The sequence below is a fragment of the Felis catus genome, chromosome D1 (assembly GCF_018350175.1).
Source record: "Felis catus isolate Fca126 chromosome D1, F.catus_Fca126_mat1.0, whole genome shotgun sequence".
Classification (NCBI taxonomy): domain Eukaryota; kingdom Metazoa; phylum Chordata; class Mammalia; order Carnivora; family Felidae; genus Felis; species Felis catus.
This window is the reverse complement of record NC_058377.1, coordinates 70475795-70501609: the sequence shown is the minus strand read 5'-3', so window position 1 is coordinate 70501609 and position 25815 is coordinate 70475795. Positions and strand designations below refer to the sequence as shown.

At 48.1% G+C, this 25815-nt stretch overlaps 1 protein-coding gene and 1 long non-coding RNA gene across 7 annotated transcripts in view; one reads left to right on the top strand and one right to left on the bottom strand.

Moving 5' to 3' along the window:
* On the top strand, positions 1 to 18203 carry LOC123380521. Its single transcript, XR_006586409.1, has 3 exons — positions 1 to 361; positions 1307 to 1375; positions 17522 to 18203. It is a non-coding gene; the product is annotated as an uncharacterized LOC123380521 (long non-coding RNA).
* Positions 4805 to 25815, bottom strand: part of SPON1 (spondin 1) — a 261400-nt gene continuing 240389 nt past the window's right edge. Inside the window, exons 8-18 of one of the 6 annotated variants that reach the window (XR_006586408.1) lie at positions 19304 to 19505; positions 18198 to 18338; positions 17659 to 17734; positions 16493 to 16675; positions 11255 to 11425; positions 10995 to 11162; positions 10096 to 10260; positions 8102 to 8365; positions 6327 to 6497; positions 6100 to 6214; positions 4805 to 4992 (exon numbers count right to left, since the gene is read on the bottom strand). Coding sequence is in view for 3 of the 6 variants with exons in the window: in XM_045038988.1 (XP_044894923.1) it covers positions 6334 to 6497; positions 8102 to 8365; positions 10096 to 10260; positions 10995 to 11162; positions 11255 to 11425; positions 16493 to 16675; positions 17659 to 17734; positions 18198 to 18338; positions 19304 to 19505 (1534 nt within the window). In the remaining 3 variants the exon portion in view is untranslated. Of the gene's footprint in view, positions 6498 to 8101; positions 8366 to 10095; positions 10261 to 10994; positions 11163 to 11254; positions 11426 to 16492; positions 16676 to 17658; positions 17735 to 18197; positions 18339 to 19303; positions 19506 to 25815 lie in introns of all 6 variants that reach the window. The other 5 variants (XM_045038988.1, XM_045038989.1, XR_006586407.1 and 2 more) reach the window with 5 other exon arrangements.

The following is a 25815-nucleotide window of genomic DNA, read 5'->3' as shown; positions in this document are numbered from 1 at the left end:
CTGCAGAGCCTGACAGTGGTGCTCGATCTTAGGACTGTGAGATCATGACCTGAACTGAAATTAAGAGTTGGATGCTCAACCGACTGAGGCGCCCTGGGGCCCCTATCATTTGACTTAAAAAATTTGCTATAATGAGGTTGTGTATACTTCAGGTCTAGCTTGTTCCTCTTCTGACTTTTCATCACCACTAATCTTAATTTTATTTCTTTTCCCATTCCCGTACATAAGGATCCCATTAAACAGATAACTGGAAGATAATAGGAGGAGATGATAAAGTGGTTACTTTCAATACCGCTTGACCACTTAAGAGTATTTAACCAGTAACTGCATGGAAAGCTTCAAGGAGCTTTTTAGAAACAAGGTATTTTAATTTGAACAAATGTCTTTGTGCAAGGCTCATTAGCTGTTCTGGGGGAAATAGATACATGTGGAGCTTTTCCTTCCTACAAACTATTTGGTATCTAGTGGAGAAGGATTATGAGTGAGAAAACAAATGCCAGGGCTGCAGTGTAGGCAGAATAAGTGTGCACAAAGCTGTCCAGTCCAGCAGATGGTATATGTTCTTTCTGGAAAATCTGAGGGAGCCTCTTAGTTAGAAGTGGTGCTTTAGCCAGAGCTTGATGGATTGGTGGGATTTGAGATGGGGAGGAGAGGAGAGGAGTGAAGTGGTGGAAAGGCTGGGGAAAAGCCTAGGCAAAGACACATTTTGGCAGAATGCAGGGAGTATTCTGGGATTGGAACCTTAATCTAAAAGGATTTGAAGTGCAGTGGGGAAAAATAATGATAAAGTAGACTGGGCTCGGGTTGTGGAGAGCTTTAAATAGGATGGCCCTTCTGTAGGTAATGGGGAACTGCCAAGGATTCTGAACAGGGAGTGGCTGGATCGGGTGGGAATATGAATGGTGGAGAAGTGCAGGTTTAGGGAAGAGTGGTCAGGTAAGAGGTAATTGGAGTCATGAAATCTGTCTCTTTCCAATTTGTTCTGCCATCCATGTTGTTGCAATGGCCTTTGAAGTAGTCTTTTTATTTGCATTTTGCCCCCACAAAGCTGTTCTGTAAATACAGGCCATAAATTAAATGTTCCACTGCTGCTTAAAATCTGTCATCACCTCAATGCACTTGGACCAGTATCCAAATTCCTTACCATAGTGCACAGAGACAGCCCCTTGCAGGATCTGTCATCTCCTTGCTTCTCACATTCAGGCTGATTTGCTTTTTTACACTCTATAGGATGCTAGTATTTCCCAGACCGTTGATTCACTTGACTGTTCCAATTAGCTGTTTCATTCTTTTGCTTTTAATTTAGATGCCACCTGCTCAGAGAGCTCTCTTTGACCACATTGCCCTGTATTTACTTAGTGACACGGAGGCATCTGTGAGTATTTTGTCTGTCTTGTCTCATCTGCACTTGGGTGTCACAGGCTCCGAGAGGGCAGAACCATGTGTGCCACGTACACAGCTTTACCCCCCTTGCCTGGCATTTGCAGAAAAACCATTTGATCAATGAAGAGGACACACGGGCAACCCTCTGGTGATAGAAATGTATGGTGATTGTGGCGGTTATGTACAGGGGTTAGTCCCGGAGGCATTTGGGAATGGGGATTGGAGCTGCAGAAAGAGGCTAGGACTGCAAGTGCAGATTTGGAATTTATCTGTTTTGAGCTGATGTTTGAACAGGCGGGAGTGGATGGAAGTAGAGTTTGAGAGAAGATCCAAGGGTAAAACTTCCAGGGGGAAAATGAACGCTTGGGGATAAAAGCTTAAAAGGCAGCAAAAACCCAAGAGAAGCAGTCAGAAACTGGAGAGAACCAGGAGATTATTGTCAAAGAAGCCAAAGGGGTGGCCAGAGCGGAGGGCTGTAAAAGACTGGGGTGGTGGCAGAGGGGGGGAGGTGCAGAAGGGTAAGAGGCAGTGTGGTTGCGTAGATGCTTGCTGGTAACTTGGAAGGTTTTGTGTCTCATCTGGCAGGAACCAGATTATGGTGGTCGTGGTGTGATTGGAGTGCAAGGAAGTGGAAGACGTGTGGGCTACCATTCTGGGAATTCTGTGGCAAAATCAGAGGGTGATGGGGCTGTTCTCTTCCTTGATAGGATGTTAGAGGAGCAGGAAGAGCCAGGGCCTGGTACCTAATCATAGGTAGGTAGGTGTACAAGTCTGTAAGTACGTATTGCCATGTGGACACTTAGGCTCTGGAGAGATCTAGAGGCTGACACTTTGCGGGCCAGTATCCCTTTCTGATGGGGCAGCGAGCGTGGTGTGGTTCTGTGCTTGCTTCTCCGACCGGCTGAGGTGAATGGCCAGTTTGAAGAATTAACTCCTCTCCGCTGCTGTGGAATGATAGCCTTGCTAAATGTAACTTAAAGAAATCAGCTACTTAGAAAAGTAATCATCCTCTTGGCTATACTGGCAATCACTGGAAACGTTTCTGAACATCTGCTTTCAATTTTCGTATCATCGTAGGACGGTAACAGGTGGTGGAAGCGCTCAGGCTGTGCTAGCACAGTGCGTAAGGGAGCGGATCCAGGTGTTTTCCACCAGTGCTCCTTCAGCCTTCCCAGATGGGCCCGGGGTTCCAGGGAAAGATCACGCAGTAGGGTTGCTTGCCTCTAAAATACAGACTCTCCTTTTTTACAGAAGAAAATACAGACCCTACTTTGATAAAACCCCAAGTGTTGTAAAGGAGTCAGTAGTCTTGAATAAGCTGTTTGTCCTTTTCCCTTCTGCTAATACTTCAAATTATTTGGAGTAAAGGAAAACCGTTCAAACACATAAGCTAAAATACGAGAACGGTTAACTTAAATATGAGAACTGCTAAAATATGAGAACTTTACCAGTTCTAAAGCCAGGAAGTGGTTAAGAACACATTCTGAATTTCATGAAGCACTTAGAGCAATATGAGAAAATGTTAATGAATGCTATCTTATGTTCAACATTGTAAATGTTAAGAGAAAAATCTGAAATTGCATTTTGGTCTGAGGAGAGCTGGGTTAAAAGTATTGCATGTGTATTTTATTTGTCAGGACATTTTCAGTTATAAATGACAGAAACGCAGCTCAGGCCAGCTTCTGCACAATGTGGGCCTTTGCTGGTTTACGAAGATATGAGGGACTGGTGGGGCGAGGCTGGCATCCAGCGACTCCTCCGTTGGATGCCATCAGACTCACTCCCAAGGTGAGAATTGGCTGAACTGGGGAGGTGGGGCAGAGGAGTCCTTTCACGGAAGCCTGCTGCTGTCAAAGCCTGAGCCAGAAAAGGTGACATTCCTGGCCCCAGCTCTCTCAGCAACTCAGGACCACACCAGTGTTTTAAACACAGCTTCCCAGTGCTGGCCCACAGAGTGCCTAAAACCTCTTGAAGCAAAGGGGTCTACAGCAGGGACGCCGTTATTTAAATTTGACATTTTAGTACAGATCTTTTACTCACAGATTTCAAAGGATTCAAATGGAAGAATTATCTTCATGCTCATTAGCATCCAGCCGCTATTTATAGTTTGTCACAGCATTTCACTCATTTTCGAAAGGGACTAATTTATTTCACTCATCCTCCCTACTTTTGGGCAACATGAAGAACAAAACGAATCATTCCATGTGGTAATTAGGGATTGAACATTTATGTTTACTCTTATTTGGACAATAGTGTCCTTTTCTTTGGGGAAGAAGGGACTAAGCATACAGTCCTGGGACACTATAATATTTAGCCCCTTGAAACTGTTGCCTGAAATATGTGGGCTGTTAGGTCACAGCATTAGATATTTGTTGTGTATGGACCTTTTAGCCATGGACTTGACCTGGACTCAGTTTCTGGAGAATTGTAGTTCTGTGAGAATGTGTCATGTACTCTCATTTCCCAGAAGAAGTATACAGACTTTGGAGTGAGCCTAAAACATGTTTAATACACAAAGTTTAAATTACACACATAGTACAAAATCTTTAATTTTTTTCAGTTCTGGGTCTGAAAAAGTGCAGGCTTTTTCTCTTTAGCTACGACAGGCTTCCTTCAATTAATGCATCAGCAAGGAAGGTTTCAGGTGAGTGACCCATGGTCTGGTTGGGGAATAGATCTCTGAATTTATTGTCATCTTAAAATGTGGATGTAAATATATACAACAATTATAGCTCCTCTTTATATGGCGGTTTTTACTGGGTGTCTCATCTGTTTATTATCCCAAGTGGAAGTTGAAACAATTTCATTTTTATAGTAGAGTCTTTATTTCCAAAATGACTGCTTAGCCAGAAAAACTATAAACTACCTAACCCAAGACTTTGGTAAGAAAGAGATTTGATGCTTCTTATAAATTCCCCCTTGCAACCAAAAGAACACATAACAAGATGCATGTTACCCATTCTCAGCCCTTATCCAGTTACTTGGTTTTAAGTCTCCAAAATTAATATTAAAAATGTATCCAATAGAGCCCTGATAAGAACATGGGACACTAGGGTGGCTTGTCCTTACTTACTTAGGAATCACTGACTTGACCTTTGATTTTCATGGGGTGGATATCTGCCTCCAGGTGGCTGAGAGGAATGCACAAGCAGGCGGGTTCTGTATCAAGACTTTTTGTCCAAATGAAACCTCTTATTTCCTTATGTTACACTCCTTCGTGAGGTGAGAAAGCAGTCCATTTAAGGATCACAAAAATAATATTGGAAACTGAAAGTTCCAGAAGACTCAGGGCTGTGTTGGTTGGTAATAATGGCCCCTCTTGAATGAGGGACCAGAAACCCTGTCTTTTGCTGCATATGATTTAGGCAGATAACTGCAAGAAGTCCCAACCTCCTGAACACTTAGTTTAAAAACACAGACAGACCCAAATGAGTTTTTTTTATTGAACGGTCTTTGATGTTAAAGAAAATACAGATTCAGGGCTATATCATATGTATGTTGTGTTTGGAGACATCCTGATGGGTTTAATGCAAATTCTTAAAGTAGTGTATTCAAAACCACGTATGCATCTCATCCGGGATACATATTTGGATTAAGCATAATGAAAACCTGCAACAGAAATGAAACAGTTTTAACAATAAATGAATAAGTAAAAACTGCTGCTAGACTCAGTAAAATGTCCTTTTACACGAATTCCTGGTAGTCAGAATCCCTGAATTTGGTGCGTATGAGTGCTTGGAAGGGGATGGAAAACCGTGGCCTTTCTATGCAGGTGATGGAGGGCCCAGAGCCCCACTGTGGAAAGCTGAGGTGAATTTGGCTTCCCACCAGATATTCTTACCCAGCCTGATTCTGTAATAATACCTTTCTCCCTAGCTTGCTTTCTTGGTCTCTGAAACACTTTTTCTTTCTACATATAAAACTTTAGGACTTAAAAAAAAACCTTTTAACGTACAAAGATAGTATTTTTTGTTGAAGCAATGGCTTGGTGGGATGCAGGCAGCTGATGTATAACTAAAAGATGTTTTGGTAGAACTGGTTTGAAAACTTAAAATCTAGATGCGTGTCAGAAGATTTAAAAAGTGTAGGTTTGGGACTCCTCTAGAGAGGCCAGTTTTGCTGCCTGGGTCCTAGTAAGGATGTAATGTCAGAAGGTTTGTAAGTTTATAAGGCTGGCGTCCTTAGGAGAATTGTGCCCCCCCCCCCCCCAAAAAAAAAAGAAGCTAGGGAAAGGTACTTTCTAGACTTAGTACCTTTTACCTCAGGTGTAAGAAGTGGCAACCTTAAATTCCAATAAAGCAGCCAAAGTTTCTTTTCTCTGGGGTATCAGGAACCAATATTAGGAGGGGAGATACATTTCTGAAAGAAAAGCCACTCTACATCAATGCACTTCACATCTACCAGCTCTTTGTTTCCCAATAACTGTTGATGACAGAGGAGACTCAACAAGGGACCCTAAATTCCACTAAATGAAAAGAGATGGGCAAACGAGGCTCCTACAAGAGCAAGCAGGCCAAAGACAAGAGTGAGGGGAATCTGCGCTCTCCGTGTGAGCAGGACTGTTTCCTCCCCACTGCACCCTGGGGCCGAGGCACGGAATCCCTTCCACACCTGGCTGCCGCTCCCTGTGGAGGGGGCCAGGCTTGTATCGGCTGCCCAGGTGGGTGCTCCAGAGGGACACATGTCCATCCAGTACAGGTAGCTGACACTACTCACTTCTGTGCTGGAGGAGGGCCATCTGGGGATGAGGGAGCCCCACGCAGCCTCTGCATACCAAGAAGCAGACAGAAAGGAAGTCCCTGGCATCAACAAGACTGGTGGGCGAACCACACTGCAGAAATGAAAACTAATGTATACAATTTAAATTGCCTTAAACAACAAGCAAACACACACTCCAGCCATCGATGACTGTGCAAGCCAGGGTGCAGCCCCGGAAAACTTACACCCTTGTTAACAAGGGTGAACATTGCACGCTCTGATCTCCTTCTTGTCCTTGCAGCTGGTAAACTGGGAGCTTTTGAACCTCTTCTTGACGGTCATGTAGCGTTCCTGGATCCCACCACCGCACAGTTTGGTGCATTCCGACCAGGCTGTCCACGGGCGCATCCTGCAGCCTGGAAGCAGGAGGTCAGGTTAGGCCAGCAGAAATGGGGGGACCAAACTGAATGCTGAACTCCAGACCACAGCTATGAAACGGAGTTGTCTGGGCTTCCCTGCTCTTGTATGGAATGATGGGTTGAGCTTAATAATGGTTAGGGCCCTTATTAGAGACTGTCAACTCCTATGTGTCCATAAATGCTGTTGCAGCATTTCCCATCAAGGGGCAGAGTCCACATTGCCACCTCTGGAATCTGGGCTTGGCTGTTTGACTTGCTTTGGCCAATGGGACATGAGCAAACAGGCTGGAAAAGGCTGGTAGGAAACCCCCTGCCCCCACCATGTCAGCAAGCCTGGCTAGACTGCTGGAGAGAACGTGTGGCGAGAGAGTCCAGCCAGTCTTTCTGAGGCCCCAGAAGTGCAGGTGAGGCCGGTCTAGACCTTCTAGCCCCAGCCGAGCCTCCAGTTGTCAGGAGCTACAGGAGTCTCAGCAAGACCTCAGAAGACCCACCTAGCTGAGCCAGCTCCTGCCACGGACCTGCAGAATCCTAGTAGTTTCGGGGTGGCTTGGTGATGGCAGTTAGCACTCGAGCAATTAAACCACTTTATCCTAATGCTTTGCTCCCCAGGTATGTGGTCTCCTAAATACATTCAAGTGTGATTAATTTCCTTACACAGATAAACATGCTTGCCTTAAAACTTAACCTGACTCAGAGGTTAGAGGAGATCTTTTCAAAAAATGTTTTCAAGATCCTCCACATTACTCTTGTACAACTAGGCACGTTTACTATGCTAAGTTTTATGGAGGAGAAGGCCATGGCACAGTGTCTGCCTGGCACATAGTTGGGCTTAATCACCATTTCTTGAATGGCTGACTACCCTGTCCCAACAGATAGCAGCACTTTGATATGCACACCTCTCCTTAACGGACAGTGAACGATCAGGTGGCTCTTCAGATCTGTATTTCTCTGTCCTGTCAGGGTGAAAGGCCTTAGGGAAGAGAATGTGGGGTAAATTGAGCTGTGCCTTTTAAAATAGCAACACAGTGTACCTATTAACCTTCAAACATGACACCTTCCTCACCCACTCCAGAGAATCCAAACACCATCAATCAGTCTGTACCAAGGGCTGAACCATGAATCTGTCACTGGCAAAAGTATGAAATAATGACATTGTAGTCTTTGCTTGTGGACCAGCTTATTCAACAGTGAAGCCCCAGGTTTTTGTTGTTTTTTTTAGTGCCAGAGTAGGGGACACACTCTTTTTCCTGGGCTACAAACAGAAGTGGCCTCTGGGCCTCTGTTTTTGCCACCTCAACACAGGTGTGTTAAGTCACTCCTGCTTAGAACTTCTCACAGGATCAAGTCTCAAAACCTCAGTAGGCTTGCGGTCTGGTCCCCACGTCTCCAGGCTGGTTTCCTGCCTCTCCCCTTGTACTCTGCTCCATCTGCCCCCTATTTATTGACCATCTCATGCTCTGTGGCATTTCTGTGCCGTGGCGAGCCCTGTCCCTGCTGCTGGGGATGCCTTCTCCAACTCGCAAACCCCTATCAATTTTCAAGACCCACTTCCCCTGCTTTGACATTTCCCCGAACTCCAGCCTCAGGCTTGGGAGCAGTACCTGGGAACTGCTCGCCGCCAGACTCTTCCCTCAGCTGCTCATTCCGCCGGCTCTCTCGGGCCTCTCTCCAGCGCAGCTTCTGGATGGATGGATTTCTCAGGCATTTCCGGATACGGCATTTTTTTCGTTGCACGGTCTCTGGGCAGGGTGCACCTCCAAACTGTGGCTCCATTTGGATCATCCGGGTTCGAATCATGTGGCCTTTCCCACAGGACTTGTTACATTCCGACCACTGAGACCACTCGGTGAGCTCACAGTCAATGGCTGGCAAGACACAGATGGGCAGGAGTGGATCTCATGTCTGAAACAGCATATGGCCACTTGCGTTTTCCTCTGAACATCTCCACACAAGTCTGAGAGATGCAGAGAGGGTGCTGTTTTCCCATTTTACAGAAGAAACTGGGAGGTTCCTACACGGAGATTGACTTCAGCCCACAGGGTTGGTGTCCAGGTCATAACCCACCTTCTGTGCCCAAATGACTCGAGGAATTTGGAAGATATGTTCAGAGTCTCTCACCCTTCCCTGTGAGCAGCTAGAGTATTGTCAAATCAGCCCTAAGTGGCATAGAGCCATCTTCCACAGTCCCAAGGACTGGGTATTTTTCAGAGCTGACCCCTGTGGACCAATACCCAAGGCCACCGTGACTTTTGCAGTAAGACTCTGGTAGCTTCTCGTTCAACATCTCCCCCGTCCTATAGATGGCAGTTTGTGCAAAAATCGCAGGAGCCAGAAACAGAAAATTCATTAGAGAAGAGGGGTGGGGACAAGTGGGGGTCTTAATGGCCTAGCAGGGTATAGGATCCAGCAAATTCTTATTAAGCCAACACCTCACAAAGTAGAGGGAAAATAACGCAACGGTCTGAGAATGTGACCTAAGGAGGCAAAGAATTCTGGACTCCTCACTGGGTCTGCAGAATGTAGATCTAGGAAGAACTCATTTGGGTCAGTAATTTTTGGCCTTTGTCCCTGTGAGCTCAGGCAGCTTATGTGTAAAATGAGGATAATGGTATTTTTCTCATTAGTTGTGAAGACTAAATGAAATCTTCCCAGCTCAGTTCCTGGCGCACAGGAAGTGTTGTTCTCCATTCAGTGGATCCTGTGAATATATGTTTCAGTGGGTGTCTCAGTCAGAGGTTCTGGAGCCCCCACTCTTGGTGAGATGGGTTGAACACAGGGTCAACCTTAGTTATTCAAAGCCTCAGCCTCAGTTTGATGGTCTGGGTCATCTCCACACATGACCACATGTAGCTAAAACAGCTCAGGAACTGTAATATGTAACACTGAGTGTAACACAGCTGCCAGGTCTAGTGTTTGGCACTTTGTACCAGTTATGTGGTTTAATCCTCAGAGGAACCTAGGAAATGTTTCTTGCTATTTTACAGTTGAGCAGGGGTGCGCGGTCATCTGCGTAAGGGACAAAGCTGGGACCTTCCTCTCAGAGGAAGCCAAAAAAAACCCATCCTAGCAAGCCTGTCTGACTTTCTACTTCCTAAAAGAGAAGCTCTCTTGGAAGATTAGCCAGAAAAATGGGCTCCCTCCCTCTCCTTGGAGATCAGCACCCGAGAAATGCAGGTGATCAAAGAGGTTTTGGAAGAGGCGGGGGTGGGCATGGAGCTTTTCGTTGCTGGTCTTAGCAAGGCTGCAAAAGTACAGAAGTTACTGACTTCACGTCCACCCTCTAGTCGTGGGCAAATGGTCACAGGGAAAAGGAATAGAAGTAAAAAGGTTGGAAAGCCCATGGATCAGAGAGTTGCGGAGGTGGGGAGGGCAAGAGCCACATAATGAGGCTCCTTGACACGGAGCCTGTGCTATGTGTTTCCCATCTCCGTCTCCTCTTTAGACTTCATAGCAACGTGCAGTTTGGGTGTCGTGTAGCTGGTAGCAGGACCCCCTCTTGCTAGTGAGGAGACTGAAGGTTAAAGATCTGTGCTAACATGGAGACCCAAAGCCTGTGCTCTTTGTCCCCAGCCGGCGGCTGGGCTGCAGGACTTACGGCATTCGGGCAGCATGCACTTCTCCACCTGCTCCAGCTCCTCGTTACAGTCCCCCAGTTCCGCCAGAGACTTGAGCATCCGCTGGCGGGTCCGCATGCCCTTCCCGCAGGTCACGCTGCAGTCACTCCACTCGGACCACGGGGATAGCAAGCAGGGGATGGTGTCTAGGCCAAGAGCCAGGTTTGCCACTGAGAACAGGCTCCCTTTACTTTCTTTGATTTCCCTGTGTCCCCTACCCTCTGTTCCCCACTCTGACCCCTGGAGTCGAGTGCCATGGACCCAAGTGACCCCGTGGAGCAAGAAGTGGCTCAGCAGACTACTGCCCTTCCTGCCCTTCTGTCACTCTCCTGCATCTCCCCTGCTGATGTAGCTCAGCAATAGGAATACACAAGTCCCCGCCTGCAACACCCCACACTCCCCCAAGACCATGCAGTACATTTTTGGACACTTTGTTGCTAAAATCCCTAGGGTGACCTCTACTCGTGTGCGTGTGTGCACATGTGTACTAATGTGTGGGTCTGTGTGCATTTGTGGGTAGAGCTGGGGTTGTAATGCTTTATGGGGCCAGGCATGTCCAGAGCAGAACAAGAGTGGGGGCCTATGACCTGAGGGGTGGATGTCCTGCCCGAATGTATTACAATATCACCTGCCTCCCACCAGGATACTCTGGGGTCCTATAAAACACAGCTGCTGACGAGTGCTTTCCAGAGGTCACCAGTTTGCCATCCCAGCCTCGCTCAGAATGTCCCTCAAGGGAAGCCCCGCTTGATGGCTCTTGCAAGGACAGTGGGCCGTATGTTCTCCCAGCACGCGCCCAGCCTCCGGCCTTGCTGGTGGTAGCGGCAGGGGTTCTGTGGTCCGGCACACCGCCCCCATCCCCTGCCCCACGGCCACTCACGACACTCGGGCATCATGCACTTCTCCGCCTGGGAGGTCTCGGCCTTGCACGCGGAGCCGTCCGCGGGGCTCATCTTGACCATGCGATGCCGCTTCTTCATGCCCATCCCGCAGGTGGCGCTGCAGTCATCCCACTCGCCCCACTCAGTCATCAGGCAGCTGCTGGGAGCTGGGAGGCCAGCCCTGTTGGGGTCACGGCTGCCACCTTGGGAGCACCCCCTCTCCTCCCCTAGCCCCTGCTGGCTGGGCACCCCTACTCACAGCACTCCTCATTGACTGTGCACTTCTCCGTCTCCTCAGTGGGTAGCGTGCACACAGAGCCGTCCTCAGGGAACTGCTTCACATACCTCTCCCGGGACCGCATGCCCATGCCACAGGAGATGCTGCAGGGCGACCAGGTGATCCACTCGGACATGGTGCAGGTGGAGCCGTCTGTAACACACGAGCAGGCGCCGCTGCAGCCCGCGTGCCCAGCTCTCCAGGGCAGGAATCGAGAAGGAACTGGCTGTCTTTTCCCCATTGTGTATTCTTGCCTCTTTTGTCAAAGATTAACTGACCATATAATCACGAGTTTGTTTCTGGGCTTTCTGTCCTGTTCCGCTGATCTACAAGGTCTGTTTTTGTGCCAGTGCACGGTTTTGAATGGGGAAAAAGATGGTCTCTTCAACAAATGGTGATGGGAACGCTGGAGAGCTACATGCAAAAGAATGAAACTGGACCACTTTCTTGCACCGTACATAAAAATAAAATGGCTTAAGACCTAAATGTGAGACCTGAAACCATAAAAATCCTGGAAGAGCACAGGCAGTAATTCCTCTGACATGGGCCGTAGCAACATTTTTCTAGTTAAGTCCCGGGAGGCAAGAGAAATGAGAGCAAAAATAAACTATTAGGACTACATCAAAGTAAAGGCTTCTGCACAGCAAAGGAAACAATCAAAGCTAAAAGGCAACCTACAGAATGGGAGAGGATATTTGCAAATGACCTCTCTGATAAAGGGCTGGTATCTAAAATATATAAAGAACTTATAAAACTCAACACCCAAAAACCAAATAATCCAATTTAAAAATGGGCAGGAGACAGACATTTCCCCAAAGATGACACACAGAGGGACAACAGACATATGAAAAGATGCCCAACATCACTCATCAGGGAAATGTAAATGAAAACTACAATGAGCTATTACCTCACACCCATCAGAATGGCTAAAATAAAAGCAACAACAGGTGTTGGGGAGGATGTGGAAAAAAAGGAACCCTCGTGCACTGTTGGTGGGAATGCAAACTAGAGTAGCCACCGTGGAAAGACACTGGAGGTTCCTCAAAAAGTTAAAAATTGAACTGTCCTATGATCCAATGCTACACTATTGGGTATTTATCCCCAAATACAAAAATATTAACTTGAAAGGATATATGCACTCCTGTGTTTATTGCAGCATTGTTTACAATAGCCAAATTACGCAAGCAAGTGTCCATCGCTTGATGATAAAGGAAATGGTATATGTATACAATAGAATATTATTCAGCCATAACACAGAATGAAATCTTGCCAGTTGCAGCATGGATGGAGCTAGAGAGCATAATGCTAAGCAAAATAAGTCAGAGAAAGACAAATCCTGTAGGATTTTACTTGCGGAATTTCAGAAATAAAGCAAGGGGCATTCAAAGTCTTTTTTGGTTTGCCTCAACTATACAGAAACTGTTCCGGGCGTGGGGGATGGGTGAACTAGGTAACAGGGATTAAGAGCACACTTCAGATGAGTTCGGAATAATGTATGGAATTGTTGTACACCTGATACTAACATAACACTGTATGTTAAATATCCTGGAATTAAAACAGAACTGGGTGGCATTCAAGGGGAGTCAGGCAGTTGGGGATGGAGGGGAACTTAAAAGGTATAAATCTTGAAACCAGGAATTATTCTCTAAAAGGACATGCCCGTTTTCCAGGTGCATGGATTACACCTTATTTCAGGACAATACAGTTGAAAGCTGCTTGGATGGGTACAAGAATGTTTTATTTTATATAATAATTTATCTTAGATTTTATATCTGCATGGTCTAGGGTGTATCCTATTCTAAGACCATTAAATAAAATTAAAAATTCACTTCCCTCTGTCACATAACTACATTTGAAGTACCCAGTAGCCATGTATGATTAGTGGCTGCCATTTTGGATAATACAGATACAGAACTTTCCCATCACAAACTTCTACTGGACAGTGCTGGAAAGCTATTATATATATTTCTGAGATACAATGTAAGCTCTGTTGCTCAGAGGAACCTGAGATTTTATAGTTCTTCTCTAAAGCTGCCAGTTCCCTGTCTAGAAAAACTGATGAGAATTTTGTTCCGGAGGGTAAAGATTGCGACTGGCTTTCGGATATAGGGACCTGAAGACAAACACAGGGTGGATTTGTACCCAAACAGATTACACTAAGTGACCACAGACCTCTCATTGCCTCTGTTGAGGCTGGCAACCAAGAGAATACCCCAGCTGCTAATGGAGAACAAATGGTAGTGTGGGGAGGGAATGTCTGTGTGCCAGAGGACAGAGGAAGAGTGAGGAAGGCAGGAGAACCATTCTTTTGTGTTGACATCTTGGGCTATATATGGCTTTGCTTCTATCCCTAGGGGTTAGCAAAGGCCATGATCATGTAGGGGACACTGGAGGTGGGGAGCGGGGGGAGGATAAAGCCTGCAGCATGGCTTGGTAGTCCTGTTTCCAAATAGGGGTGGGGACTACCCTTGGTGGAAACATAGGAGTGTGTGTGTGTGTGTGTGTGTGTGTGTGCACGCACACGCGTGTGTCTTAGTTCTTTAAAAAAAAGAAAAAGGAAATGATGTCATCTGTTTATCCATATCAATGAAGACTTACTGAATGCTTTGAATGCCTAGTGGTATGCTCTGAGGTTAAAAAGATAACGTAAGATATGGATCTTGTTCTCTTCTAAGAGCTGGGCACAATAATTCCAGGTACCGAAAATATGACAGCAAAGGTAACACAGAGGGGAAAAACCCACCCCTTGGAGTTTAGGGGAAGATTTCACACAAGAGGGCACACCTGAGTATACTTTTGTTGGGTAAAGGAGATTTGCTTTTAAAGGTGAACGGAGAGCTTATGCCAACACCCCAGTACGGAGTGTTTATGTACATGGTACTGGGAGATGAAGTTAGAAGAACTGTGAGTCCAGCCTGCACATGAATGTGGCTGTCGCTTGCCAGGTGTGATGCCTACACATGGTGATTTAATCTCTGGACAGTGCCGGGGGGACACTGTAGGTTTCTCTCCTGGGACCCACACGTTAGGCCCAGGGACAAGGCTAACCAAAGGAAGCCCATACAAAGAACACGATGTTCCAGTGTAATAATGGTTAGGCTGGTACAGTAATAGTTAGGGGCACCAGGCTTGACAAGTCCCACCTCAGGCTTTCCAGGACCTGGCAAGACATTACCCCAGGAAGGCAGAATTTGGCCACCACCCACTGTGTACCTGACAGGTAGAGCTTGGACTTGAGGCTCAACTCTTCCAGTAACCCCCAAATGGCTGTGCCCGGGTGCTTGTAGTGACCGTGTGTCTTTAGTGTTGCAGTGTAACTCATGTGGTGTGGATTTGTGTCAGAGTGCTCATTTTGCCCTGGCCTTGCACCCGGGGTCGCTGCAGGACTATTTGCCCTGTAAATTAAGCTGAGGAGTTTGCACATGGGCCTTAAGGAGCCACAGATCTGAAATGATCAGATCTTTGTAGAAGATCCCTCTAGTGGGGCCCTGGAAGATGGGTGGGAGTGGGGAGATGATAAGGCGTGGACTAAAGGGCTGGCCCAGAGGATTAGGAAGAAACGAAGATGCACTCGCTACAATAAGATGTATATTCATGCAGTCTAATTCCTTTGGAACATCCAAAGGGGTCTCTGCTTCCTTCCTGTTCTAACCACACCCTGAATAATCAAGTGCGGAAGGCAACCGAATGTGAGCACAAGAAAACTTGATCTGGCGTTGAGTGGGGCAGCTTCTGGGCTGCATGTACACGCACCAGGCACAAAAAGCAGGCACAATTGCAGAAATAGTAAAATCTAGGACCCCTGAATAATCAAAACAACCTTGAAAAAGAACAAAGTTGGAAGATTCACACTTCCCGATTTTAAAATTTAACTACAAAGTTGCAGGAATCAAAGCTGTGTGGTGCTGGCATAGAGCCAGACCTACAGATCAATGGACTGGAATAGAGAGCCTAGAAATAAAGTCTCATGCAAATGGACAAATAATCTGAAAAGGGTTCCAAGACCACTCAATAGAGAGGACAGGCTTTTCAATAGGTGGTGCTGGGAAAGGTGGATACCCCCATTTAAAAGAATGGAGACTTTTACCTAATATCGTATATAAAAATTAACTTGAAATGGATCAATGACCTATAAAGAGAAAACCTAGGGCAAAACCTTCAGGACACTTAATTTAGCAATGATTTCTTGGATAGGATACCAAAGGCACGGGCAACCAAAGGGAAAAAAACAAACCCAGATTTCATGAAACTTTAGAATTTGTGCAAAAGGACACGGTCAACAGTGAACCGGTAACTTATGGAATGAGAGAAAATATTTGCAAATCCTATCTGATAAGGGATTAGTATCTAGAATATATGGAAGTGGGGGGGTTCACTCCCCTCTGAAGTGCCTTATCAAAGGCACAAATGGCAATAAATCACCGTGGGAGTGCAGCCAGGAGACGTATTACTGTCCCCAGCAAGAACCAGAGGGAGAATGACCCACAGTGGGATAAGCTTTCTTCAATTATACTCAGCTTGGAAGTGGTTTTCTTCCTGCCATAAACCAGCCCAACTTCTGTATCTCTTCCTGTTGCCTCATTGCACCCGTGAGACAGTTAAGCTCATGGTACAGAGACTAGACCTGTCCAGGTGGAGAGAACAGCTGTACCCTGGAAAGTAGGCAGCTGACCTTTGCACAGCAATCAGCTCAGTGCCATTCTGAAGCCTGTGCCATCATGACAGAGGCCATGCAAGTTCACAGCTCAGGCCTGATTTTTGAGCAGTAGCAGAGAGCTAGACAGGATCCTTGCAATCAGCCCCGAGGTCCTGACACAGGAAGGAGGTGCTCCAACTCGGGTGTGAATAGAACACGAAGGCCCACGATGGTCATGTCCCACTAGGGCGATGGATTGAGATTCAATGTTGGCCAACCTGCTCACCTGTTTCTTTTTTTCTTTAAATATTTTTAATGTTGGTTTTTGAGAGAGAGAGAGAGAGAGGGAGGGGCAGAATGCAAGCAAGAGAGGGGCGGAGAGAGAGGGAGACACAGAATCCGAAGCAGGCTCCAGGCTCTAAGCTGTCATCACAGAGTCCCATGCGGGGCTCTAACCTATAAGCCATGAGTTCATGACCTGAGCCGAAGTCAGATGCTTAGCTGACTGAGCCATCCAGGCGCCCCTCGCCACAACACAGAACAAGCCTCTGCCAGCTCCTCGCTCACCTGGGCTGTAGCCTCACCTTCGTCACTGCAGCCGGGGCCCATGCAGGGCTGGAAGTCCTGGGTGTCCGGGCAGGGGACGCTGAGGTCCAGCTGCGCCTTTAGCATGCGCTGCCGCATCCTCTTGCCTTTGTCACAGGTGGAGGAGCTGCAGGCGGACCACGGGGACCAGTTGGAGTAGATGCAGGTTTCGGGGGTGTCATCTGGAAAGAGCGTGGGACAGGTTTTCCTTGGGAGCCTGTGGACACCGGAGCCGGCCCTATCCCCACGCAAGCTCCTTTGGGGATAAGAAAATCTGCTTTGCCTGCCCTGCCTCAGCAAACCTGGGCGCTCTTGGGGTGGAAGCGGCTACTCACTTGCCTTTAAAGGCGATATTTTAATCATTCCAGGAGTATCTAAGCAACAGGGAAGAGTCCTACTAGCCCTTCCCCTCAACACATGAGGGTCTCTCATTTCTGGCCCCTCACCCCTGGCAGACACGGTTTCTGCGGGTGTACAGGCAGATCACAGGCAATTGGGGAAGCACAGCTTTCTGTGTGTGTGTGTGTGTGTGTGTGTGTGTGTGTGTGTGTGTTGCTGTTTAATCTTCTCAACGACCCCATACACAGGTGTCACGATGAGGGCCGCCAATGTTCGCCCAGCACTTATTACACACCAGCATCGTTGTAAGAACCTTACATGTTTTGTCCCATTTGGTTCTCACAGCAACACTCAGTGAGGCAGGTTCTGTTATTATCCCCATTCTACAGGTGAGGACAGTGAGGTAGCATGGAAGCGTCCTGCCCAAGGCCACAGAAAAAAGCCCAAGTGGTGTGGCTCCAGATCCCATGAGAGAAGGGGCTGAAGGCATGGGCCTGCTGCTCCCTCCTGACCGGAGGATCTAGGCCTCCCTTTCCTTGCCGGGGAAGTGGACGTGTCCACGCTGCCTCACAGACCAGAGTGACCATCAAAGTGGGGAGTGCCGGGGGTCCCAGGACACCCATGCAAAGGCCTGATACTGGTGAACACATCTTCTTTGAGTCCTGGCCTCATTTTGGCTTATCTTCCAGGAAGAAGTCCTCAAAGAAGGAACAGCCAAGTCAAAGGACATACTATTTTTGCAGCTCTGAAAACCTGTTCGCAAACCGATTTCTCAGAAGGTATTGCCAGGTTATGTTGCTACCTGCCACCAAGAAAACTTACATACCTTCATCTTTCTCTTCTGGAGCCAGATCCGCGACAATATCATCGACGTTATCAGGTACGATATTGCATTGTTCCCCCTGCAAAAGGAAGTTTTCTTGGAGGGCTCCCATCAAACAGTGGCACGTGTTGGGGTCAGACGAGGGAGGAGGTAAAATCGGATGCCCACCCTGCGTGCAAATCCCAGGCCACGGTGGAGTTCCGAGCCAACATTTACAATCACACTGAAAGAGAAATGGCAAGAAAGCCACAGCTTCCCAGTCCCTGACCCATGGCAGACGTCAGTAATCAGTTATGGAACTCACTAGGATACCTATCTGTCTGGACCAAATCATTCAGTGGAGCGCAGAACCCCACTGTAATGTTGATTTTGCTCATTTAGATCTTACGAATAATTTGCATGCTTAGAAACCTCAGGCGGTCCAGGAGTCCTGTGTTTTGGAATACGCCAGGGACCCCATGATTCCTGAGCAGATAGGGGTACGGTCGGCTCGCGCTCCTGGTGGGAAGGGTCTGTGGCAGGGTGAGCTCTAGCCCCAGTACCTTCCGGGCGATTCTCTCGATGACAACTCTGGCTACTTGAGTGATAGACCCGCCCTCTGGATCGTAAAAAGGACTCTGAGGATGGTCCAGGCTGGTCAGGGGCCGGATTTTCTCCTGGGGAATTGTGGGCTTGTTGGGTGACTGTCAGCGGGGAAGAGAACACAGAGAGAGAGTGTGGGAAACAGAGTGTTTAAAAACCACAAAAGCAACTTGATTGTAATATGATCAGAACAAAAACCTAATTGTTAGGGATTTCACAACAGCTCTAACTGCCTCTGGTGTTAATGCAATTCTATTCACACCGTGTATCGTGCAAAAAAAAAAAATCGGTACACCTCGATTTTCAGATTCTCCCAGGTACTCAGGATTACGTCCTGATGAAGACAAAGTTTCAGAGAGCTCATCCCAGCTAGGAAACAGCTGAACCAGGCTGGCCTGGATCCAGAGCTCTTCCTGATGGACCAGGTGTTGGCAAACTAGTCTAGAGAGGGTCAGATGGTAAATATTTTAGGTTTTGTGGGTCCCACTGTGTCGGCTCCAACTACTCGACTCAGCTTTTGTAGGGAGAGAGCAGCTCCCTACAACATGTAATTGAATGCGGGCGGCGGGGTTTGAAAACCTTATTTACAAGTCAGGTGGTCGTCCCAGTTTGGCCCACAAGCTGGGGTTTTCCGACATACTGCCCTGCCACTGGTTTTCCAATGGCTTTGGATTTCAATGCAATGAAAAATATTAAATCAGGAGAGAATCCAAAGTCCTTAACCTAGGTGTCTGGAAACCTCCAGGATCTGGCCCAGCCTCACATACATCAGCTTCTGTTGTTCCCTATTCTCACCCCTGTCTCTTGCTTTTTGCTTCCATGCCCATTTCCTGCTGTTCCCTTGCTTACCTATGAACTGCTTTTTAGCAGATTCCCTCTCCATGGCCTCCTGGCCAGCTGTGTGGGTCATACTGTATATGGTATGTGAGGGTGAAACTATGCCGGCCTCCCCTTCCAGACTGTGGATTCCTTTACCACATTTGTGTCCGGGACGCCCAGCACAAGGCTGGGGGAAGAGAAAGCACCCAGAAAGCTTTGTCTCTCACCACCACAGGCATATACTCACCTCATAGGTCACCCCACTGTCGGTGCCGGCGTCCCAGGGGATCAGGTCTTGTACCACCTTCTGGACCCAGCCACACTCCTTGGTACACAGATCCTCTGCAGACAGGCCCACGTTCCAGTCGGGGCTGGGGCCCATCATGGTCAGGAAGGACATCAAGTGGCGTGTCCTGTCCACCGAAAATTCAGCCGAGGGTGCCGCTCTCCTGGAAACCAAATATGTTACGTTAGGGGGTCTGGGGGGTACACACTCTGAGGGACATTGGGCCAGACCAGAGCTGAAGGAGGAGAGGACAGAAGGACGAGGATTCTTGGTCTTCCACTGATCTCTGCCTGTGGCCACTCCTGTTTTACACGCTTTGCTATCCTGAGCCCTTCCACTGGCCACACGTGGAGAGAAGCATATGCTACCATCGTATCCAGTTTTAATGTGTTCAAGGCACTTAAACTGTTTTTGTAGATGTTTCTTATTGTTCAGCTGTTGATTGACTGTCAACTCTCACTGGAGGGTGAGCCCCAGGAAAGCAGGGCTTTTGTCTGTCTTATTTATGGCTTGATTTCCAGTGCCTACAACAGTGCCTGGCACAGAGTAGATGCTCACTGTTTCTGAGTAAACGAACAAATACTTGGTGTTATTGTAACTGAACCCAAGTTTGTCTGCCTGATGCCCAGCAAAGATGATCACTGAGTCACCAAGGATGCAGCAAGGAAAGAGTTGATTTGAGAGGCAGCCAAAGGCAGAGACGCGAGGGCAAGCCTCAAATCTGCTCCTAAGGAGGAGAGTTGGGGAAACTGGAAGGCAAATGAAAAAGTTCTGGGTAAAGAGTCACAGCTGCACTTACTAGTCTGCAGCTGCGATCAGCCACATTATCTCTCTGGTTACCGGTTTCAATCCCTACCCTCTTTTGATCATTCCTCATTCTTGAGGGAATTGGGACGATGACCATTCTAGTTACTTCCTGCTGAGATGGGGCACAGATTAGAGTTGGGGAATGGAAACTTCCTGCACTCACTTAGAGATACTCTTCAGTCCCAGGCTGAAACCCAACATTCTGCATTACTAAGAGTTATTTCTGAGAGCGTGCGAGGGAAACAGAATCTGAAGCAGGCTCCAGGCTCTGAGCTGTCAGCACACAGCCCGATGCGGGGCTCTAACCCACAAGCCTGAGCTGAAGTTCGACACTTAACCGACCAAGTCACCCAGGTGCCCCTGCATTACCAAGATTTTGGTAGTTTGGTTATTAGTGTTTGTACTACATTTTATCTAGGACCTTTGGGGAGAGGTGTTTTAACCAAGCTTGTTGCATGTTTTGAGGTCTTCAGGCCAGCTCTCCTGAATAGGAGGGGTCTGCCAGAGGCTCACTGCTCCAAGCAGTGCTTTGAGGTCCTCCTTGCTGACAGGCTGTAGGGAACCTGCGGATTCTCGTATGTTGAATGTGAGGAATCCACGGCTTGACTCCCCTCAGTGTCCCTGAAGAGTGAGCCTCACTGAAGTTGGAGCTGGCCCTCTGGGTGCTCACTCTTCAGGTCTTTAGTGATACCAAGTCTCTAGGATACAGTCAGTGCAAGGGCACGTCTGTGGGGCACGTCAACCTGCTGGAAGTGAACTTACCTTACCTGCTGGACCTCCCTGAAAGTATCCAATTCCCTAATGTGAGGAACTCCTAAGTTATGAGAAGGGTGTAACAACAGTCTTCCATATACCATTTCATAAGGGCTTATTAACTCAAGCCCATGTCTAGGGGCCACTCGTACCTAAAGCAGAACAACCAGCAAGGCTTCTTCCCCAAGTTAAGTTAGTTTCTTGGCAGATCTTTGCCAAAGGTTTTTTTTTTTTTTTCCCCTTGGTTTTTCTAGCTGGTTGGGGTCTCCAGGAAGTAATTTCCACTGGACACCCAAGGCATTGGGCACGGTTTGTCTGGCTTGTGACGCAAACACTGCTCCACTGTCGCTCTGAATGGTTAGTGGCAATCCAAACCTAGGAATGTTTTTGCTTAAAAGTGTTTTTTTTTTTCAACGTTTTTAATTTATTTTTGGGACAGAGAGAGACAGAGCATGAACGGGGGAGGGGCAGAGAGAGAGGGAGACACAGAATCGGAAACAGGCTCCAGGCTCTGAGCCATCAGCCCAGAGCCCGACGCGGGGCTCGAACTCACGGACCGCGAGATCGTGACCTGGCTGAAGTCGGACGCTTAACCGACTGCGCCACCCAGGCGCCCCTACTGTTTTTTTTTTTTTTTTAAGTATACTTTATTGTCAAATTGGCTTCCATACAACACCCAGTGCTCATCCCAACAAGTGCCCTCAATGCACATCACCTACTTTCCCCTACTTAAAAGTGTTTGGACAACTTCTGAGGACTTCACTGAATGGCAGGGGAAAGAGCTTCAACCCAGCTTGCCAAGGGATCTATAAATACCAGCAAATATTGAAAATGACCTGTTGTTTTTGGCTCCTGGTAAAGTCTACCTGCCGGTCTTCTCCAAGCTTGGTGCTTAAAACTTCATCAGGCATTACAAAAAGTTCTAAGGTTTTTTTCTTTTTTTTCTTTTTTTTTTTTTTAAGTTTCTTCCCCTTTTTTGACAAATTTTGCAATGGAGATAACAGGAACTTATGTGACTTTCAATAAACACAAGCAGAATAAAAGTTTTATATTATAGTGCTTTTAATTCTAAGCACGTGTCCATTTTAATTAAACCAGCAACCTTAAATTAGTTTTACTACTCAATATTTTCCAAGATCATGTGAAAATCATTTGGGTTAGTTTCAGTCTTTTAGAATGTCCAATTCGAACAAGCGTTTGCTTTTTAACTAACCAGAACTCTTTTACAAATTAACTTTAGCAACACCATGCAGATGGAGAGCAAATAGCTCACACACATGGACACATACAAATACACAAACAAGATGCAGAAAAAAATCTTAAAGGCCCAATTTCCAAGTCTCTACCCCTTTTTACAACACAAATCTAATTGCAAGGTGGTATAATTTACGGATTCATTAATTGGTCATTTTTCTCAAGAGTCGAAGGACTATTGTGGCCAGTGTTACAAAAGAAGATTGCCCTATTTTGGAGAACAGAGCCCAAAGGGCTGCATGTGGGGATCAAGCAGGGACTTCCCATTTTCCAATTAGAACACGGCTGGTTTTATTCGAAGATATCACAAGCTGCAGCAAGCCTAATGAAGCCCAGAGTGCTTCCGTGGGCACTGGTTCCTCCGCAAAAGTTGAGGCTTCACCCACAGAACCAAGTGGCTTCCTAGTTTCTAGTTCCTCCCTAAAATTCAGAGCTTCACTGACTGAACCAAACAATTCACTAGTCTGCCTTCTCTTAAGAAAAGAAGGGGTGCCTGGGTGGCTCAGTCGGTTGGGCGACTGACTTCGGCTCAGGTCATGATCTTGTGGTCTGTGAGTTCGAGCCCCGCATCGGGCTCTGTGCTGACAGCTCGGAGCCTGGAGCCTGTTTTGGATTCTGTGTCTCCCTCTCTCTCTGCCCCTCCCCCGTTCATGCTCTGTCTCTCTCTGTCTCAAAAATAAATAAGCGTTAAAAAAAAAAAAAAAGCAAAGGAGACGAAGAGAACCCAAATCCTGTGTTTGGAGGCAGCCGAGTGAGAGGAAGAAATCTAAGAAAGCCAAACCAGAGGGAGGAAGAAATAAGCAGTCTCCCATGCCATGGAGTATGCAGTACTCACCAAGAGACTGCTGTCTAAACCAAACCCAAAGCCATTTTCTTGCTGCAGGTTAATTTAGGTGCCGAAGGCTGATGGTGGCCAGTCGGAGTGGGGTCTTGAGGTCGGGCCCCTCGACAAAGAGCCTAGGCAACTGCTTGGACCAGTCACCAGAATCCTGTTAGCAGCTCGGGGCCGACAAACCACGGGTGCAGAGCTCCTGCCTGGCTCACCAAATCTGTAGCCAAACCCAAGTTCGCCTGCCAGATACTCAGCAAAGACCATCACTGAGAGACATGGAGTCTCCAGCAAGCTCCTCCACAGGCAGCAAAAGGAGGAGACAGGATAAAACTCAGCCCCACCTCCTCCCAGGAGCAGAATCAGGGCAGTTTAAAGGCAAATGAAAGACATTTGGCTGAAAAGTTGCAGCTGAGGGCAGTTCCATTAACCCTTTGCTTACCGGTTCCATTGTGTGCCTAGCTGTGTTGGGATGGACTTTACAAATCAGTGCTTACCAATGCCCCAAGCCTTCTTTCTTTCTTTTTTTGGACATCCTCACTCAATCCTCAGAACAGACCTGAGGGAAGAATGACTGATTCCAATTTATGCATGAGGAAACTGAGGCTCACGGGCTTATGTTATGCAACTTGTCCAAAATCACGAAGTTAAAAATGGCAGACAAGACCACGACCCAAGGCAATATTAGTTCGAATCAGCGCTCTTCTCATCATCAATTTCAAATTCCTTCTCCCTGCCCCGTTTTCACTCTGCGATCAACATTGTGCCGTCACAGGTGGGGGAGCGTCTCCCCAGCTTGCTGCCTCTGTTGTCCTCACGGGGCTGCTGACAGCACGGCCCTGCCCCGGTACCAGAACTCGCCCGTGGCCACATCCTCCGGTTGGTGAGCAAGGACCTGGCTATATAGCCGGGGAGATGGGTTGTCTGTCAACCCCCAAGCCACAAGAGGCTATTCTTCTTCAACCTCTGTCTCCTCAAGTGGCTAAGAAGAGGTCTCAGCCGTGGCCAGGGCTGGGCGAGGACAATGGTGGTGGCCCCCTGGGGTGGGGGTTGGGGAGCTGGGGAAGGAAGAGTTAGATGCACTCAGCACACACCGGGTGGCAGACCCGGGTTATTTTATTTCCCCACCCCCGTGACAATCCCGTGGGGTTCGCGTTGTCCCATTTTGCAGAGAAGCAAGCAAGCGTGGAAAGGTATAAAGGTTAATGGACCTTTAAAGAGACACAGCTGGTAGGGGCTGAGGTTTAAAGGCAGCTCTGCCTGACTCTACACCCCCAGGCTGCTAATTGTGGGGAATCCTTGGCTGGGCACCAACGTGTCTGTTCAGTTCAGCTGGCAGCTGGTGCACCTCAGCTGCTGGGGAGTCCCCGTGTCCCTCTGTGGAGGCCAGCTGCTTCTGGCTCCCCTCACCTGTCCCCAAAAGTAATGACTCCAGACCTGGTTAGGCCTCGTGGAACTGGACCCGTTGGGCTCTGGCAGGCTAGATGGGGTCAAGCCACGCACAGAGAGGAACGGAAGCCTGGGTGTGTGTCTGGCGTCACCTCTTTGAGCTGCGGGTCCTGGGGGCAAATTACCAAAGCGTTCTGTGCCTCAGCGTCCCTGTCTGTCAAATGGGGATCTCCATATGTCTACTCCAAAGGGTTACTGTGTTTAATGAGAGAACTTGCATACGGTGCTTAGTCCAGCGCCTGGCACTTGAGAGAAGCAGTGTAGGGTCCGTAAAGAGATCAGAAAAGAGAGGGGGGAAGTGGAGGGAGGCCTTCCTGAGTGGACTACACATTATAGCCTGATGCCAGTCTATGTTCTTCTGTTACAGGAGGGGGGGAAGAGCCTGGTCTGAGCCCTGGCTTGGGTGTCAGCAGCCCAGCAAGGCCCGGTGTCGCCCTCCTCTCCAGCCTCCTGCCGCCCACCCCATCCGCCGCCCTGTGCCCCGGCCAGGCCAGCCTAGTTGCAGGTCCCATGTGCCCTTGCGTCTGCTGGGAAAGCTCTTCTGCAGTGGTTTGCACCGTGCGGTCCCCTGGGAACTTGTTAGAAATGCGGATTCTTGAGCCCCACCCCAGATTTACTTAATCAGAGACTCTGGGGGTAGGACCCAGCATTCTAGTTTAACGACCCCTCGAGGTGCTCCGGATGCACCTCGAGTTTGACGAGTGTTGGTCTACTCCTCTTTCAAGCTTCAGGTCATGAGTCACCTCATCCTGGAGCCTTTTGGGATCTCCCTGACCGAGGCCAGTGCCTGTGGTGTCTCTCCATACTCTCTGAAGCTGTGCCCTATGATCGACGTCACCCTGTCATCATTCGGTCTTCCCCCTCTAGATTGGGAGCTCCTTGAGGGCAGGAACCCTAAGCTTCATCCCAGGACCGAGGTGCCCAGCGGGCGGGCTGAACAAGGCAGTGTGTGAGGACTTGGGCTCTTCCACCCCCAGCTCTAGGTCTTGGCAGTAAGTCACTCACTGTCCTCCAGTCCCAGGTTCTTCATCTGACACCACCTACCTGCAGGGTTTCTGTGAGGCTCCCACGATGCTTTTTGAGGAAGCCTTTATAAACTGCTAACGTCCCCCACACACCTAGTCCACTACGTAGGCACCAACTGGGGGATTTCATCTTCTTTTCCCAGGTGTGCGTTTACTGGCATGTAGGTGAGTGGCTTTAGCTTTTAGCAGCTTCTTTAAAGACCTTGCTTCTACAAGAACTGCAGCCTTGCTCACTAGGGACTCACAGTGTGTGGTCCGGGGCCTGCCTTCCTGTCGGTGCAAACCACACAGCATGGACATCTGAGGGGACTGCTTTCACCCCAGCCCTCCTTGGCTCTTGGCCCCTTGAGGGTCCA